Source organism: Rattus norvegicus, chromosome 20, assembly GCF_021556685.1.
Source record: "Rattus norvegicus strain SHRSP/BbbUtx chromosome 20, alternate assembly SHRSP_T2T, whole genome shotgun sequence".
Lineage (NCBI taxonomy): Eukaryota > Metazoa > Chordata > Mammalia > Rodentia > Muridae > Rattus > Rattus norvegicus.
In genome coordinates, this window is record NC_141553.1 from 19,237,181 (window position 1) to 19,256,087 (window position 18,907).

The 18,907-nt window shown below is 50.0% G+C and overlaps 1 protein-coding gene across 1 annotated transcript in view; it reads right to left on the minus strand.

Annotated features, from left to right (window-relative positions):
- Ccdc6 (coiled-coil domain containing 6) overlaps positions 1–18,907 on the minus strand; it is a 95,980-nt gene that overhangs the window by 16,799 nt on the left and 60,274 nt on the right. The window contains 3 exon segments of the mRNA NM_001427373.1: positions 454–610; positions 6,436–6,596; positions 8,603–8,706. Of these exon segments, the coding sequence (NP_001414302.1) occupies positions 454–610; positions 6,436–6,596; positions 8,603–8,706 (422 nt within the window).

Below are 18,907 nucleotides of genomic sequence, written 5' to 3' on the forward strand. Positions count from 1 at the left end.
AGACTTGGAGAAAATCCAGATAAAACTCGCCCGTGCTGTCCGTATCCACGTGTGTGAACTTACTTACTCCTGTTACTAGAAATAGGGTCGGCAGCAAATATATTTCTCTAGCATTTCTGCTTACATTCCTTTAAACGTGGATGCTAAAAATTTAAAAGCAAAACGAAGGCCAGCTCTTCCTCTCCGGGGCAAGCAGGGCATTCAATCTTGCACACACCCTACCGTGAGCAAGTGCTTTAACTCCATGGTGTTCCTCACAGTCCGAGTGATGTTTAAGCTTCCCCCTTCTAGAACGCGTAAGATCTAATTTAACATGCCTGCAAGTGCACTGTATACACCACATACATGGCGGCCATCTGGCCGGAAGCCAAGAGGGCACTGGGTTCCCCGGTGTATGTGTGTGAGAGTGGGGGTGGGGGATGGGTGAGAGCGGGGCAGGGGATGTGAGCAAACCTCTCATCGTCCATCTCCAAGCTGGACTCGCTCTCGGAGAGCTGGCGACACAGGGCTTCCCTTCTCTCCATCTCCCTCTGGAGCTTCCGCTGCAGACGCAGGTTCTCTTCCCTCATGTGCCGCTCCTCCTCCAAGTACTGGGCCATCTTCTCCGAATCTGGAAAGACAGAGCCTGCGATTAAACTGTGTTTCGCGCAGTCATCACCCCACATTGGGGTGGCCTTGTCCTACCACGTGAGACCGAGGTTTAAAATTTAGCCTGAGCATCAAGGTTTATAAGTTACATTCAGTTATGGATAATCTAACGGGCAGGGCACCCATTCACAGGACAGCGGCTCCACAGGGGCTCCAGGGCCCACACAGGAAACGGGGCTGGAGCGTTTCACTGACTACCTTGTAAGACTCCCTTCTCCACTGTGGGGGCTGAGAGAAAGCAAGAACAGTTAGGGAGATAGATTGCCCACTGGTTTCCCTCTAGGCCGCCTGTCCACTCTAAACAGGCCACGGGGGGGGGGTTGTCACCCCATTAGCACATCTACCATGCACAGCGGGGCAACTCTGAGATCAGTGTGTCAGCAGAATACACTCAGTTACGGATAAGTCTTGTAAAACAGAACTTTACACAGTGAGCAAAACCTCTTTCCCTCACCGACTGTACATAAGCCGTGTGTGTGTGTGTGTGTGTGTGTGTGTGTGTGTGTGTGTGTGTGTGTGTGAGAGAGAGAGAGAGAGAGAGAGAGAGAGAGAGGGAGAGGGAGAGAGGGAGAGAGGGAGAGAGAGGGAGAGAGAGGGAGAGAGAGGGAGAGAGAGGGAGAGAGAGGGAGAGAGAGGGAGAGAGAGGGAGAGGGAGAGGGAGAGGGAGAGAGAGAGAGAGAGAGAGAGAGAGAGAGAGAGAGAACACAACCTCTGGGAATGGCTTCCATCACTTGGGCTCTGGGGATCAAACTCAGGTCGCCTCTACTCACTGAGCCATCCTGCCTGCCCAATGACTTCTGATGACATTGACACTAATGTACAATGCCCAGGGAGGCAGGCGGACTTCCGATCCTTCGAGCTGACAGGACAGCGGTTGGGAACTGAAGGGAGATCCTCCGTGTGAGCACTGAAATAGACTTAACCACTGGACTGTCTCTTCAACCCGAACTCTGTTTTGGAAATTAAAATGCTCGGATTATCGGACCCTACTATGTAGACGAAATACTAAACCTCTTGGCTGGGTTGAATGCAGCCTGAGACCGCGCTGCCTAATCCACATGCAAGGTCTTCTTAATTGAAGCGACGGGGGTGGGGATGCACACAAAGCTCGCTTTTAATATGAACAGCTTAAATTAAGTCTCCCCAAGTGTGCCTGTGTGCATGGGTGCTCATCGGGCTCAGGAGGAAGCACCCGGTGGCTCTGGGCATACCTACTGTTGACCAGTCAGCGGCTACAGCAAGAGTCCCCAGAACCGAAGATCCCAAAGGCTCCGCATTGTATTTTCAGAGAAAACTGCAGTTCAAACTGCACATGGGACACCTGCCTATGTTCCCAGCACCTGTGAGACCCTGTCTCCAACAAAGATACACTGTAACAAAAATACATCATCAGCTATGATAACTTCCGGATAAGATGTCAGGCCAGGTAGAACTGTCAACGTATCACTCTAACCCAGATACACCAGAACCCCAGTGCACCTACAGTGTCCCGACCCAAGCATAGGAGGCTGGCACCAAGGCCTCCCTTGGGCGCCCTCTGCTGGTACACTGTGACCCTTCTCTCTAACAGCTCCTCAGAGATCTCATCACTCTTATATTCTGCTACCTCCCGAAATTTAAGCAAAGGTGCCATCCGTAAGGGTGGCATCAAACCAGCTTCAGGTGACCTCTCACAAGCAGGCTGTTCCCTATCCTCTTCCCAGGTACAGACCACATGGGGACTGAGACCCACGGCCGACTGAAAAGCTCAACAGGGAACTCCTAAGAGGTTCCAGTCGGGGCTGGAGGCTGAGGAGCTGTCACAGATACACCCGTAGAGGAGCAGGCCACCTGAGACATGAAGCTGGAGACCCACGGACGACAGGACGAATCATTAACACAGCTTCCTCAACCTATAGGTAGAGACCTCTTTAGGGGTTGAATGATCCTTTCACAGGGTCATTGAAGACTGTCAGAAAACATGTGTTTCCGCTAAGATTCACAACAGTAGCAAACTTACAGTTATGAAGTAGCAGCGAAAAGAATTTATCCGGGTGTGTGTGTGTGGGGGGGGGGGGTGTCACCATGGCATGAGGAAGTGGGTTAAAGGGTCACAGCATTAGGAAGGTTGAGGACCACTGCTTTAAGCCAAGCACAAATGAGGAAGGAAAAGGGGGAGCGGCTGCCCTGGGAAGAGGTCAAAGAACGAGCTGCCTACCCAGCGCAAACTGTCACTCCAGAACGTTTAATCTAGCTCACCTGGTTTCTGGAAGCATCTACAAGCAAGTCATCCAAGACACACCTCAGGATTACTTGGATTGGAAAGCAAACAATTCAGAGGACTACAGAGAACCACCCAGTGTTGGCACCACGGAGTCGTGGCTGCCTACAGACTCGTCCTCTGTGAAAGCTACTGTGTTACACAACGAAGACAAAAGGGGTTTTGTAGGTGTGATGATGCCAGGGATCCAGGGATGGGGAGATAATCCTGGATTATCAGGGTGGGTATAAGACACAAGGGTGAGTCAGAGTGCGAACAGGAGAGGACATGGGAGTGACATCCCCACAAGGGACAGCCACAGCAGAGGCACGGATGCTGAACACAAGACGCTCTGACGCCTCCAGAGGCACATGGTGCTACTTGGAAGCTCCACGTGTCGTACCTCTGGCCTCCAGAGTTGCAAGATAATGAACTGTCTATGCTTGTTACGGCAAAAATAAGAACACGTCATACTTCTGAGGGCCTCCAAGATCTTGATATACCATCCAAGAGAGAGCACTGGAACTGCCACTTGGAACGCACCTTCGGGGAGACGGGAAGGTAGGAGCCTGAGACCATCAGCATACGGTCTACTGCACGGGCCAGCCCACTCAGGACCTGCCCAGTGCACTTGTGCATAGGGAGAGTCCTATGCAAGCCCTGTTCTGCAGCTGGGACACAACATCAAACCAAAAGGGTCCTCTGGGGCTGGGGAGGTGGCCACCAAGCCTGCCAGACTGATCTGGATCCCCTCAACCTACACAGTGAGAAGTGACAACAACCTACTCCCATAAGCTGTTCTCTGACCAACATGTGAGCACCAGGCCACGTGCTAATGAATGGATGTAGTAAGAAAGTTCTGAAAAGGGATTCTTTTGAACGGACCATTTCATGGATGGATGGGATAGTCAGCCTTTACCGAGGGCCCAAGGCAGCTGTGTCGATAGCCTGGAGAACAACTACAGGACAAGCTGATTTTAACAGTGTTTTCAAAGAGAGAGATGCAGATGGGGGGGAGGGGCGCTCATGCTCACTTTGTGGCTCTCGGTATGAAGTAATTCTGTCTGTGCGTGCATGCGCTCACACACACATCTTCGAGCACAGGAGGCATGACTGCACAGACCGCTCACCTGGCAGTCACAGAGAAAGATCTTCCCCGGTCAATAGTACCTCAAGGAAGTAAATGTCTGCAGCCAAACCTCAGAAGCACGGCAGACCCCCTAAAAATGCAGAGACACCTAGACAGGCTCAGCAGCCCAGAACACCTTGATCTCTACAAGATCCCAGCCTTTTCCAAAACACTAAGTATTCATTTCAAAAGCATTTGTTAGGCAAATAGCATGTGCAAATGCCATCCAAGATTGAATTCAGCGACAGGGAAGGCCTTCCTTCCCAGTGCCCAAGTGCAGTGAGGGCCCCTGTGTAGATTCATTAGCATCACACAGATAAACGCGGATCGCAAAGGTCCCCCAGCCTAATGACTACTTTTAACTGTCAATTAGACGCGGGCTGGAACTATAACAGGCGGAAATGAAAATATTCTAAAGAAACACTTCTGACACTCAGTCTCTACCAGGCTGCTGAAGGAGTGGGTGCTGACAAAGCTCTGACTTCCCCAGGAATCTCGGACTAGGAGAAGGAAAGGCAGAGGGAATCTGTCTCCCTGGAAGAGATTTCAAGCGTACAGGCGGAGACTGAAATCCAGACAAAGCTGGATCCATGGTGGATGGACAGGCCCACGCGTGCACCAGAACCGCCTGGATGTGCAAATCCTTGGCTCTTTAGGAAGACTTCCGTCTCGCTTCAGGATCGTGGAGGTCTGGTCTGTTGCTATGTACTGACTGAACTGCCAAATTCTATACCTGAAGAGCTTAGGCCTGCAAGTGCATTCTCAGGTTTGCGAGGCTTTTGTTGGGCGAACTTTGCTCCTTAAAACTATTGGTTAAATGAAAGTGACTACAAGCCAAGTACTGGAGGATTAGAGGTGGGAAGGTTCTGAGTTACCTGGTTGGGGGTGCAGAGGAGACCACAAGGGAGAGAGGAGAAGGCACCATGAGAGGAGATGGACCGTGAGCACGTGGCCAGGAGAAACTGCAAATATTTAGGGTACACTGCTAGGGGAGGGAGGACCCAGACCAGCAGATAGGAAAGCAGATTAAGGGGGACCCCTCAGTAACTGTCAAGGACAAATAGAAGAGCCACAGTCTGAGACACGGATTTGTGAGCCAACTGGGGCTAAGATTAAGTTGGTTCTACTACAAGGACCCCCAAACCAGACTTGAGGGGTGGCTGGATCTCTCTGTTCCCCTCTTCCCAGTGTGGCCGCTGACTACATCTTCCTTTTCTGCTTTCCACTATCAATTTGGCTTTTTTTTTTTTTTTACTGCCTTAGAGGACAGGCAGCCAGGTTTTGATTTGGGGTTACAGGCTGTGACCAACCCCCTAACCCTCGACAGCCAAGTCAGATAGGAGAGTCACATGCAAATGGGCCTCAGCAAAGTGTATGGGAGATTATCTTAATTACATTAATTGATGTGGCAAGGCATGCGCCATGAGCGGCTCCCTTCCCAACCAGCTTGCCAGAGGGATGTGGCCCACAGTCGACCTACTCTGCAGCAGTGGACAAAGCCCACATACTTGAGTTCACAGATAGCGTAACTGGGTTCCCTGAATTAAATAAAAAGCAGAATTAAGGGGTTGGGGATTTAGCTCAGCGGTAGAGCACTTGCCTAGCAAGGGCAAGGCCCTGGGTTCGGTCCCCAGCTCTGAAAAAAAGAAAAAAGAAAAAAAAAAAAAAAAGCAGAATTAAAGTTGGGAATGTGGTGGTGGAGGGTGGGTATGGGAGGAGTTGGGGGGGAAGGCTGAACAGTGAAGACAATCAAAATACATTATATGAAATTCTCGGGAAATCCATTTTATTTGTATATATTTATATATACCAATTATTCATATATATGTCATGCTGAATATATTATTTAGAAGTTAATAAAACATATAAATAATACTATGATTGTTAATAAACTAACATACATGGATACATATGCATATGTATATATGTATATGTATGTGTGTGTGTGTGCATATACATACGTGTGTGTTTGCGTGCACCCGCACACATGCGCCAAGCACAGGTATGCATTTATCAACTGTTCTCTCTTCTCAACCATGGATATGATGTGACCAGTTCCTCGACGCCCTGCCTCTGTGACCTCCCTATGGTGATGAACTGTAACCTGTGGGTCAAATAAGCCTGCTCTCCCTTGCGTTGTCAAGATTTTACCTCAGCAGCAGAAGGAAGGAAGGCACCCGGGCTCCTGTTCAGTCAGGGACTCCCTTCTGAGATTATCGAAATTATCTTCAGGAAGCATTCTAAATTACAGCCCCTCCTGCCATGACACTTCTGTCTTTAAAACCCGTCTCAGAGTTAACAGGAACTCGTGTGCAAATGTCTACGTGTCACTAGTGACGCAGTGACTACGGGGACCCCGAGTCCCTCGGTAGAGCATGGGGACTGACGTGGTGCGGAGAGGGGAGGGGAGGCCACATACGCTGTAACTGGGCGGCCCGCAGCTGCTTCTTCAGGCGCTCCACTTCGTTCTTTAGGAACCGGATATGCCTCATCATGTTCTCGGGAGAGTCGATCTCCATGGAGATGTCTCTAGGCGACGGGGGAGCAGACACAGGCTGGTCTAATTTCTCCTGGAGGATTCTTCACAGAAAGAGAATTACGAGAATGAAAAACAGTTTACAGCAGAAGAACACACGATGCCCGAGCTCAGGGCTTGCCCGACAAGTGTCTGCGGGACCGGCTGAAGCCTGTCTCGAGACCTCGCCGCCCACCCTATTATCACAGGTCTACGGGCAGAGTGGCAAGATCTCACTCCTTTTGTGTTTTTTGTGTGACCGGTGTGTCAGTTCAGCTGCACGCAAGGCCACCCGCACTTGGAGGTCAGGGGATGACCTCAGATGTGGGTCCTCCCTTCCCCTTGTTTGCAACGGGTCTCCTCTTGTTCTTGTTCTCGGCTGCTAAGCAAGGCAAGCTTGCTCGAGCCTCTGGGGATTCTCCTATCTCTGCCTCCCATCTCCCTAGAGGAGCACACAGGGATTAGAGGCACAAGCTAACATGTCTGGCTTTATGTGGGTGGTGGGGATCTGAACCCAGGGCCTCATGCAGCGAGCAGCACATCATCATCCCTGCTCTTTCTCTGAGCGATCCTGGCAGCCAGACGTAACTGTGAGGCCTGTGTAAACTCATACCTGGTTCATGCCCAGAGGCCAGCAAACACTCAGGCCTGGCTAACGGACACGGTTAGCAAGCGGACTGCAGAGGATGGAAGGGAAGAAACTACTCTCTCAATGCTTCGGGTGAAATTTAGGAAGTGCTAAGGGTCGCCCTGGAGGATGAAGTCACTTACAGACCCTGCTAAACCTGAGAAGGTTTGGCGAACTGGACCAGAGACACAGAGTCAGAATTGTTTGGTCAGTAGAGGAGGCAGCCACCTTCGCTATAGATTATCATTCAGGTAAACATTAGAAAGGGGATCAGCAGCCTTGTACCTATGAAACGACCGTTTCATACACTGCGCTCAGTAACTTAATAGGACGCTATGTACATAAAGCCTCCATCTACAGTCCAAAAAGGCAGGCTAACTGCAAAAACTTACCTGTCTGCAGCTGTACCCGGCTGAGACAATTAACAGGGAACTACAGCTGTGGTCACAAAATAACTTTATAATTCACTTTATTGGAACTGCTACGTTAGTCCTGTTATGCATGCTGAGTGACTACAGCTGGAGGATTTCTCCTGGACGGACCTTTAGTCTGTCTGGGGTTTGTAATTCTACACACGAGCCAGGACAGTGTGGAATAGCACTTGCAGTGAGGTACGACACAGGCTGCTCAGAGGCAAACAGGAGATTCTGGGGCAGGGAACTGACAATCACCTTCAAAAGGAATTCATGTTTACCGCACACAAAGCTCAGACAGGATGTTCCTGCCGTTCTTACGAGCTCTGTCCCTTCTCTGTCCCTTCCGACCCCAAAGTGCCAAATGATAAAAAAAAAAAACGAGGCCTGTGACTGCAATGAGGTAACTTCAGGAACGTCTGTGGTTGAGTAACACTTGACGTCTGGAGACGTAGAACACTCACGTATTGTAATTACGAGGGCATTTATTTACAGTCGGTTTGAAAGCAAACAGATGGTCACTTTTTCTACTAAAATCACCCGACTGAGTCAGTAAACCCTGGAGATGAACAGTAGCTAGCGGGAAACAGCGGCACCGCGATTGACTCTGACTTGGCCTTGAACTAATCAATGAAAACAATCTGCACTTGGGGGGAGAAAAGCCAGGCACAGAGAGGAGGCCGCTGCCAGACAGGTCAACACTTTTCCTTTAACAAGTTGGGCGGTTCGGGGAGAGGCTGGAGAGACGGCTCAGCTGTTAAAAGCACCGACTGCTCTTCCAGAGGTCCTGAGTTCAAATCCCAGCAACCACATGGTGGCTCACAACCATCTGTAATGGGATCCGATGCCCTCTTCTGGCGGGTCTGAAGACAGCTACAGTGTACATGGATAAGTAAATTATTTAATTTAAAAACAAAGAGAGTTAGGATGTATGTGTGACCCAAGCAATTCAAACGCCCCAAAGCCGTCCCTAGTGAACAGACAGGAGTCTTCCAGACACACGCACGCACACACACTCACACCAACAAACCTCTTCTCAGCTTCTAGCTTGTCCATCCTCTTCCACAGCCGATTTACCAGCGCCTCCTGTTCTTGCTCCAGCGTGTTCTCCAGGTCAATCTTCTCCCGTCTCAACTAAAGGAGGGAAAGAGGAACAGCTTTGCTGAGAAGGCCAGGGCACTGGAGTATCCTTGACTGTCTCTCACCATGAATGTGGAGGAGAAGAAGAAAGCTGGCAGGATCGCTTTGGAAAGAGCGGACACTGGATCAGACCATTTCCTATAAGGATAACCACTTTGGCAAGACAGCGAATCCAGGGCCAATCACTTCCGCAATCAGATTTATCAGCGTCTCTCAAACAAGTCACGAACACTAAGTAGTTATGATCGCAGACCTGGAGTCAAATGTCTGAGTTCAAATCCCAGCTCTGCCATCGGTTAGCTGGAAGAATAGAAGCTACTGGATGGAAGCTCGCCGCTTGTAGAGCGTGACTTCTGGCTGAGTTTAAGTGCCTCATCTCAGGCATCATTAGTACGTGGCACTTAGAATATTGTGCTTAACACTTGTCACTGTCTCTGGTTTTATCCTGTTCCGGCTTTAGGATGTAACTCTCTAGGCCTCTCTCCCTACCCTATCCCAACTCCGTAATGTCGGTATCTTGGTTGGAATAGCATACTATACCTTGGTGAGATACTATTTCGTTCACTTTTATTAGCAAAAACGCCTTATTACAGAGTAAGGGGCTTTACGATGGTGTCTTCCTGCAAGCTTGTGAGAGGCTTTGACTGTGTGCACCGCCACCACCCCGCACACCCCATTCCTCTCCTCTCCCCTTTGTTCATTAATGAATCCTAAGTGTCTAGATTCAAGAACACGTCATCAGTCATTCGGTGGCTTTCTGAACAGGACGAGCTGGGCTCATATAGGAAACATATAGAAAACATGCCATTTGCAAGGTGGGATGTGATAGTCTCTGAAGAACAGTCAACGACAAGAAACAGGGAGGTGCTGAGCCGGAATACTTCAGAAGTACTTGAAGGCACAGCAGCGAGCTTTGTGAGGTGCAGGGAGCTTTGTGAGGTGCAGGGAGTCTACTCTGCCAGGTAAGACTGGCTTCCCAGGCCAGAGGGAGCGAGTGCGGGTCCAAACGGAGGAATACCTGTCACGTGCTCCCAGCCACACCTCAAAAATACGGAAGCACTGGTCTGCCTGTAGCTCTCTCCCTCACCTCCTTCTTGGTTTGTACATTCTGAATTTGCTTTAAATTCAGAGTTCCCTTAAGAGGCATCCTCTCACCCACCGTCACATTCCTAAGTGTCAGGCTAATCCAACCACAACCCCCCACTGCCACCACTCTGCAGCCCACAGGACCCAGGCAGTACAGCTTGATACTAGGAGTTTATTCCGGAAGCTGCTGCTTTCTACTGGAGTCTTCGGGGGCATGCCCAAGTCTTCACTGGTGTTCAGCAGCTCAGATTTCTTACTTTGGGTTAATTAACGTCAGACCAAGAGTCCTATTACACACCCCAATGAAGCCTGGAACCTCCTCAGACTTCCTCAGTGGATGAACAGTATATCCCTGGGACATCAGACCCCCAGTTTGTCAGGCCCTCGTCTGGAGGTACAGGAGGGCAGCGGGGCCCAGCTCTACCATGCCTGCCTTCGTCCCCCTGTTCACTTCCCCTATTAGAGCAGGCAGAGCACAGCTGTGACCCCAGCACATGAAGGCAGAGGACCCAGTGCATGAGGCCCAGGTGGAAATGAAACAGAACAGAGGAGTCTGATGCCAGGAAGGGGACAGGGAAGGCAGTGACACCCCCAGGAAGAATTCCACCCTACACCTCAGGCTCTGCTGTGGACTCCGAAACGTTGTTCCAGTGCACGTGGCAATGGTTTAGTCTAAGCCCAATTTCATCAGTACCAATAAGGGAAAATACACTTTGAACTCAGGAGATCAGACCCCTCCAGTAGCATGCCAGAGGCTACCAATCTACACATAAGAAAAGCTGACGGGAAGACTTCCCTACAAGCAGAACAGACAGAGTTTGTTACATTGGGGCTTCTCTCAAAGCACCCCTGGGGGGCCAGCAGGATGGCTCAGTGGACAAAGGTGCTTGCAGCCAAGCAAGACAACCCAGGCTTGTTCCTCAGGACTCTAATGTCATAGAAATGACCTGCGGATTTTTCGTTGTGACCTCTAAACATACCACAGTACATACCAGGTCCCCTCAAATAAAATAGTCATAATTTCTTTAAAAAAAGAAGAGGAAAGGTGGCTCAGTGGTTAAGAGCACTGACTGCTCTTCCAGAGGTCCTGAGTTCAATTCCCAGCAACCACATGGTGGCTCACAACCATCTGTAATGGGATCTGATGCCCTCTTCTGGTGTGTCTGAAGACAGTGACAGTGTGCTCATATACATAAAATAAATAAAATCTTGAAGAAGAAGAAGAAGAAGAAGAAGAAGAAGAAGAAGAAGAAGAAGAGGAGGAGGAGGAGGAGGAGGAGGAGGAGGAAGAGGAAGAGGAGGAAAGAGAGAAAGAAAGAAACAAACAAACCTTAAAGAAAAAAAATTAAAGGACCTGGGAGAAGTCTCTGTGAATAAAACACTTTCCATGAATGAATGAGGACCAGAATCCCCACCATTCACACAGCATGGCGTCTAACTATATTCTCAATGCTCAGGACATGACAGAAGAGGTCCCTGGGGCAAGATGGCGGGCTAGACTGGCCAAATCGGCAGGCTCCAAACTCAGGGAGAGGGCCTGCCTCAGTAAATAAAAGTGGAGAGTGACCGAAGCTGACTCCTAATGTTAGCCTTTGCTTACACACACACACACACACACACACACACAGAGTAACTCATGAGGTGTAAGGTGTGCACAAGTGTGAACCCATCTTGTAACCTCGTAGCAAGAACCCACCCATGCAAAGGATATGGAGATGTAATCTCTTCAAATATAAACCCTCCACCAACCAACCACTTAGCCAGGACTCTTTTACTCTGGCTCACTGAGATGGCAACAAAGCCTAAACAAACAAGTGGGGATGGGATTGCTGCCCCCCAGTTCCCTCAGAGTGGTTCCAGCTGAAGGTCATATTGGCTCATCCTACCCCATCACTATCCCTTCTAATAGACCCGGATCAGCACCGCCTGGGAAAGCAAGCCTGCAGCCTTTAGAAAACAATCCATGCAAACCAGGAGCGAGCTATGTGCACGTCGCTGCTGGAGCAGGAGCAACCGAGGCCTTGCCTCATGCTACCGCACTTTCCTTCCCTGCAAGCTGACCCAACCTTTACACACACATCAGGAGAAAGTACCTCGGAGGACTCATGAGGGGACAGGAGAGCTGCTGGCCCTGCAGAGGAGGCCTTGCTCTGCACACGCCCCTCAGGGTTAAACCTGCAGAGGCAGCCAGAACCCAGGCACAGACCCTGCGGGTTTCTGGGTGATGACTCTCCTCCTAGCTGAGAATGCATCTCTGACTCTGGCCCGTACTTTCTGGAAAACAGTCCTTAAATGAAAACAAAAACAAAACAGAAACACTGTCTGTTTGTGTTAGGCTATTAAGGCAGTTTCCCCACCCCCAGGTGATTACCCAATCAGCAACTGCATTCAGAACTAAGGACAGATCCTGCAGTCCTCCCACTCCCACCCCCCAAGCTCACACCAGGAGGCTTCATAGAAGTCAGGCAGCAAAGAGAAAGAGGAGAAAGAGGAGGAGAAAGGACAGTCATTTACTACCACTACTGAGGATGAGTTTATGCCCCCCAAGAACTGGAAATGTTTCTGTATGGAAGGAAGAGAGGAAGGGAGGGAAGGGTGTGTGTGTGCGTGTATGATATGAGAGCAAATTATGTAGCATAATCAATAGTCCTGGAGATGAAATGGTTGTCTCTCTGCCACTTCTGCCTTACCCAATTTTTTTTTTTAAAGAGCATCTATTTTTTTTGTCATTTAAAAAAACAAAAAAGAATTTGAAGGCAGCAAGGCAGTGGCGGCAAACGCCACCCACCGGTACTCAGGAGGCAGTGGCAGGTGGATCTCTGAGAGTTCAAGGTCAATCTTGTCTTCAAAGCTCCAGGGCAACCAAGGCTACACAGAATGACCCTGCCTCGAAAAACCAAAAAATAAGAAAAAAATAAAGGCATCTAACTTTAGAAATCTCTTAATTTCATAATAGAAGGATGGATTGATAGATTGATTGATTATATATAAGTACACTGTAGCTGTCTTCAGACACACCAGATCTCATTACAGATGGTTGTGAGCTACCATGTGTTTGCTGGGATTTGAACTCAGGACCGCAAATACCAATAGCAACCCAGCAATAAGCTGGTGTTAAGTTATGTGTATTATCCCTTAAGGAGATCGATCAATCACTTCCCACGAAGATTAAAATTGAGCCAATACTTGGCTCCCTGGGAGACATCGAGAGAGCCCAGAGTTAGCCTTCTATAACGTAACCTACATCTCTTCTTTTAAACAAAGTCGGCTGGCTTCTGCCTCCCAACTGCTGGTGTTAAAAAGCATGGGCCACACCGTGTAATGGGAACTTAAAAACAGCAGCGACAGACAGTCAGGTCTCCCTTCCTCTCTGACATGGGCACCCCATTACACAAACCGACACGCTTGTCTCCAGGATGCTCCTTCCCCGTCTTGGCTAAGTAATTACTGTGGATGGGAAACAGGTTGATAAGCACTGGGTTTGTGTATGTCCTTTAGCTATGTCAAGACGTCAGGAGGGGCAGGGGAGATGGCTCAGTGCTCAGGCCTGAGCTCAGCTCCCAGCACCCATTACTGATGGCTCACAAACCCCATACCTACAGCTCCAAGGGATCTGCAGCCCTATTCTGGACTCCTTGGTCACTCCACACACATGCACATAAATAAATTTAGATTTTAAAAAAAAAAGGCCAGTGGACAAGTTTACATCAGTTCATTCAGTGTATGGGGCTGGGCTTCTCTCCCTCCACCACGTAAGTCTGGGGACTGACCCTGGGTTTATCTGTCTTGGCAGTGAGTCCTCTTAACAGGAAGCCATCTTGCTAGTCCCAAAATAATCTTCTGTAAGAAAATAAAACCCGAGAAGCCCTGCATCCGAAACCTGAGTTTCCTTTCAAACGAAGCCACTGACTGTTGCTACTGATGCTACGACGCCATGTGTGGGGCGGCTGAATTTACTCCTCCCGTTCCACTGCTGCGTGCGTCTCTTCGTCAGCCGACATCATCCGTTGGGATCTCAGCAGACACTTGATGCGCTCAAAGGATAAGCAGGAGCTCTACGGTTCGGGGTTCTGCCTTTTACTGCAGTCATCACAGCACCTCGGTGTGGCTTGTTTTACTGGACGAAGTCTCGCCCCACCAGCCTGACAACATACACCACTTTTTCCTACATTGGACAGAGACCGCCAAGGTCCATCATGGAATAGCACCTGCGTGGGCTTGACCCATGTGGAGACATCACCCGATTCACGCGAGGGCCGCAGCTGAGCGTTTGTTCTTCGTGGAAATGCAAGTGCACCGGGGGCCAGGTGTCCCTTCCAGCTGCTACAGGACAGGGGCCTCTCCTCCCCAATGGCAGTGCCCAGAGACCTCTCAGTTGATGTTGTGACAATTTGGCAGCTTGAGAGGACGGAACCAAGGAAGTTAAGGAGACTGCCCGAGGCTTCTTGATACGTTCACCTACATCTAGGGCACAAAATCGTACTTATAATTCGGCAGCGGGAGGCGTCTTTCTTTCCCTCTCTCCTGAAGGAGCAGTGAGCGAGTGGGTTTGACTATTGTAACTAGGCTTTGGAAAGAACTGAAACGGCCCCCCAAATCTGCTGTCGCCTAACTTCAAAGTGACATGTTCACTAGTGCTTTAGAAGGAAGGAGGAGGAAGAGGAGGAGAAGGGGAGAGAAATCAGCAGCAGCAGCTGGGGCAGGGGTGAGGCAGGGGGTTGGGGTGAGGAGGGAGTACAGGTGCAGTCCCAGAAATATTTTTGTGATGTTGTGTCTTTTCATACTCGTTTTCCCAATTTCCTTGGGAGGGCAATGGATTACCATCAAGATGTAAGACTCCAAGGGTTGAAATCGAGTGTCAAAAATGCACACGGGGGGTTGGGGATTTAGCTCAGTGGTTAGAGCGCTTGCCTAGGAAGTGCAAGGCCCTGGGTTCGGTCCCCAGCTCCGAAAAAAAGAAAAAAAAAAAAAAAACACGCACACGGGGGCTGGAGAGATGGCTCAGCGGTTAAGAGCACCCGACTGCTCTTCCAGAGGTCCTGAGTTCAATTCCCAGCAACCACATGGTAGCTCACAACCATCTGTAAAGAGATCCGATGCCCTCTTCTGGTGTGTCTGAAGACAACTAAAGTGTACTTATATATAATAAATGAATAAATCTTTAAAAAAAACACACACACACACACACACACGGACGTCATGGGATTTTACCGCCTCAATGCAGCTCAATGCTCAAGAGACAGCTACTTTTTGTGTTCCTCAGAGCACACAGCACGCAGCAGGTGCCACAGGCTCTCTCCTGACAAAGTCCTTCCAGTTGCTGAAATAGACAAGGACCCAGTCAGTGTGAACGGGACCCTAAGGGACCTGGCTGGTCCTGTGAATTCCAGAAACACCTTGTTCTCCACAACAAAAAAAGTCAAGGGCTCTGTCCGCTCTTGCATAAGTCACGTGGATGTGCAACTTCTAAGGTGATGCGCACTACAAAGCACGCACTCTGGTTGGTAGGCGTTGCCCCCCCCCCCCCCCCGTCTGGTTTTTGCCGTGAGGGAATTACCTTCCAGACAACAGAAAAGGAACATGAAGAATCCCAATTCTCAGGGCAAGAATCCCAACCGTAAACTTAGAGCCTGTTCACCATTTCCCTGTTCTGCCTTAAGAATGAACGACTAGGAGTCTAGGCAGTAGGATGGTTGGGAGAAGGGGGGGGGGGGGGTTGATAGGCAGGGGATGTAGCCACTGGCAGAGATGGATGGAGCGGGGTTGTAGGGAAGAAGGTTCCTAGGGGAAGAGAGAGCAAGGCGGGTGATACAGATTAAAGGAAGATCGTCTGCTGGATCCTATACAAGAAACTGCCAAGTTACAAAAGAGTTAATCAATAAAAAACACTGCGAACAAAGCCTCTTCCTAAGGACTCCGACTCCGTGTGCCACACTGGCCCACGAGGCTTTCTGTAGCGGTAGATGGCACAGGACCCTGGGGGCACTGTCCTCAGAAGCTGGGCTCTTGTTGGGCCCCTATGCGTCACTTAGGACTAGTAACTGAGAGTAACACCATGGGGCACTGTTAGCATCAAGGCCTGGCCAGGCCCTGGGACAGCTAAATGACTAGCCCTAAGGACAAGCCGACGCCCTGGAATCCCCACTAGCCTCTCCTGTGAGGAAGAGGAAGAATCCATTTACTACCTTCCCCGCCATTTCTGTTCTCGGCACGGCTTTGCAGAGCCTGCTGACGCTGGCACGGAGCGTCCTCTCCGCTTCTGCCTGCCAGGGCACCTCTGTTTCCCTGAACGAGGCCGAACGTGGGTGTAATGGTCTGCATATGCTTGGCCCAGGGAGTGGCTCTATTAGAAGGTGCGGCCTTGTTGGAGGAAGTGTGTCACTGTGGGGTGGGCTTGGGGACCCTCCTCCTAGCTGCCTGGGGATGCTCAGTCTGTCCCTGGCTTCCTTCGGGTGAAGATGTAGAACTCTCAGCTCCTCCTGCACCATGGCTGCCTGGATGCTGCCATGTTCCTGCCTTGATGATAACGGACTGAACCTCTGAACCTGTAAGCCAGCCCCAGTTAAATGTTGTCCTTTATAAAACTTACATTGGTCATGGTGTCTGTTCACAGCCATAAGACCCTAACTAAGACAGTGGGTGTCTCTCTCTAGCCGGCCTGTGTCTTCCTTTTCTGTCCTTATCTGTATGTTCCCAGTCTTCTCTGCTGCCTAGTGAAAGCCTCCTTCATTGTCCAGATCTTCCTCATCCCTGACCACTGGGGACCACTTGCCATCCCAGAACAAGGCTCCAGGCCAGACCCCTACTGCTGTCTTTCCTGGGAGACTGTGAGAGATTAATACATGAATTCATACAGGCCCGTGCTGTCCGACTAGCACCGCGGCACAGGCAAAGACAAAGTACAAGAGGACAGAGAGCCAGGTCACGGTGACCGGCCAGGAGAGAATTCTCAGAACCGTGAGGCATGGACAAGCAGGCTGAGGGAGGAGCGAGACGTCTGTTGCTCATGTTGCCCTGGAAACGGGGAGTACCAGATTACCCAGAGGGCCAGGCGACAACTTTTTCCTTTCATAGGATTCACTTTATTATGCGCGGTCACACTTATGTCTGTGTCCACAGAGGCCAGAAATAAGTGCTTGATCCCTCAGCTGGGAGGTACAGAGTTTGGGAGTTAGCTGCCTTATGTGGGTGATGGGACTTGAACTCACCAATCAACCCTGCTTGATTAAAGGCAGCAGCTGTGATTCCTGGAGGGAAACTGTCACTGGGTCCCTGGATGAGTAACGTTTCTGCTCCCTTGGACAACACATGTAGACGCCTGTTCTCTGTAGAAGGAAGAGGTCCTGAACATTCTGGAAACAACCTCTGACATACCGAGGCCACAGTCCACTGCTAAAATTGGTCTCATCTTTCCTTTTAAAGATTCATTTATTTCATGTATATGAGTACACTGTCCCTGTCTTCAGGCACACCAGAAGAGGGCATCAGATCCCATTACAGATGGTCGTGAGCCACCATGTGGGTGCTGGGAACTGAACTCAGGACCTCTGGAAGAGCAGTGAGTGTTCTAACCACTGAGCCATCTCTCCAGCCCTCCATCTCATCTTTTATGTGACCCAAAGAACCAACGCTTGGCCAACAAGCACCTACCTTTTTAAACTCATCAGTCTCAGTCTCTCAGTCTCTCAGTCTCTCTCTCTCTCTCTCACACACACACACACACACACACACACACACACACAGAGAGAGAGAGAGAGAGAGAGAGAGAGAGAGAGAGAGAGAACAAAGAACACTCTGGGCCCTTTTACTGGGTTATTGTGTGAACCGATTCCTCCTGCATCAGGGAGTGTGGGAGGCAGCGGGCAGAGTGAACAGGTCTTTAACCCTATGAATTAGATATTATGCTTATTTCACAGAAAGGGTCATAACTCTAGGCCTGGGGTCACAGGGCCCATTCCAGAAGGCCTGGACTCCAGGGAAAGCCTGTAAGTTTCTTTGGCTGGAAAGCTGGCATTATAGACCAATGTCAATGAAATCGAATGACTACACCATCTTAGAATCCACCCTTCACATATGGATTTGACAGGGCAGACACTGCACATGTGAGGACACTCAGACTCCCATGACCCACCGATGGAGTTACATGGGGCCAACTGTGGGAGGGAGGGAAGGAAGAGGGCGGGCAGGCAGGCAGCCACGCAATTGTGTACCAGTCAAGTGTGAGCAGACTATGAATTTACTCCACCGCTTTCTTGCTTTGTAAAATGCCCACGCCGGGTGTTGAGCAGCCACTGTTTCCTTCCCTCTCTCTGACTGGCCTGTTTTGTGTTCCTGTAACACAACACTCAAAGCTACAGAGTTTAGTCAGCATACAGTTCTGGAGGCTAAAACTCCAAGACCGAAGACAGCCCCCTTGCTTGAGTCTCAGCACGGTGCATAGCATCAGAAGGACGCAGGACAGAGAGAGGAAGCCAGAGATTCAGGATTAGTACTCGTCTTGCTCTCTGTAACTTGGTCTCTCTCCAACACCAGAACCGCACCACTTTGAAGGCAATGCCCGCCAGTGACCTACTTCCATCACACCAGGTCCCACCTCTCGAAGGTTCTATGCACAGCGGCACCATGTTGCCGAGCTGCTGGGTCACAGACCACAGCCACAGCGCTGCATTTCCTACGACCCAGTTCCCCAAGCTAAGGGCACAGACGATCCTGATAAACTGGGGGGCTGGGCTTCATCTCAATACAACAATGACTAAATGGGGGTGGGGGCAGCATGGGATAGTCGTGCCCACTTAGGATGCAGAAAGCTGACTCCGACAGCATCCCATACAGACACACAGGAACCACCACAGAGCAGAGCTGGTCAGGTGATGCCACAGAGACTCAAAAGAAACCAGAACATCCTCCGCTCCCCAAACACGGGCTAAGATTACCTGTCAAGAAAAAATATGCAGGGTGTTCCTCACATTTAACCACCCAGACCTACCTAGAGCAATGGGAGAGAACTTAGAGACAATGTGACAATTTCTCTACTTTAATTAAAATATAACCCTGACATGTCTCAGTTCATACTCCTTCCACCAAGAGGCTCTGGGAGGCACACCCTGCT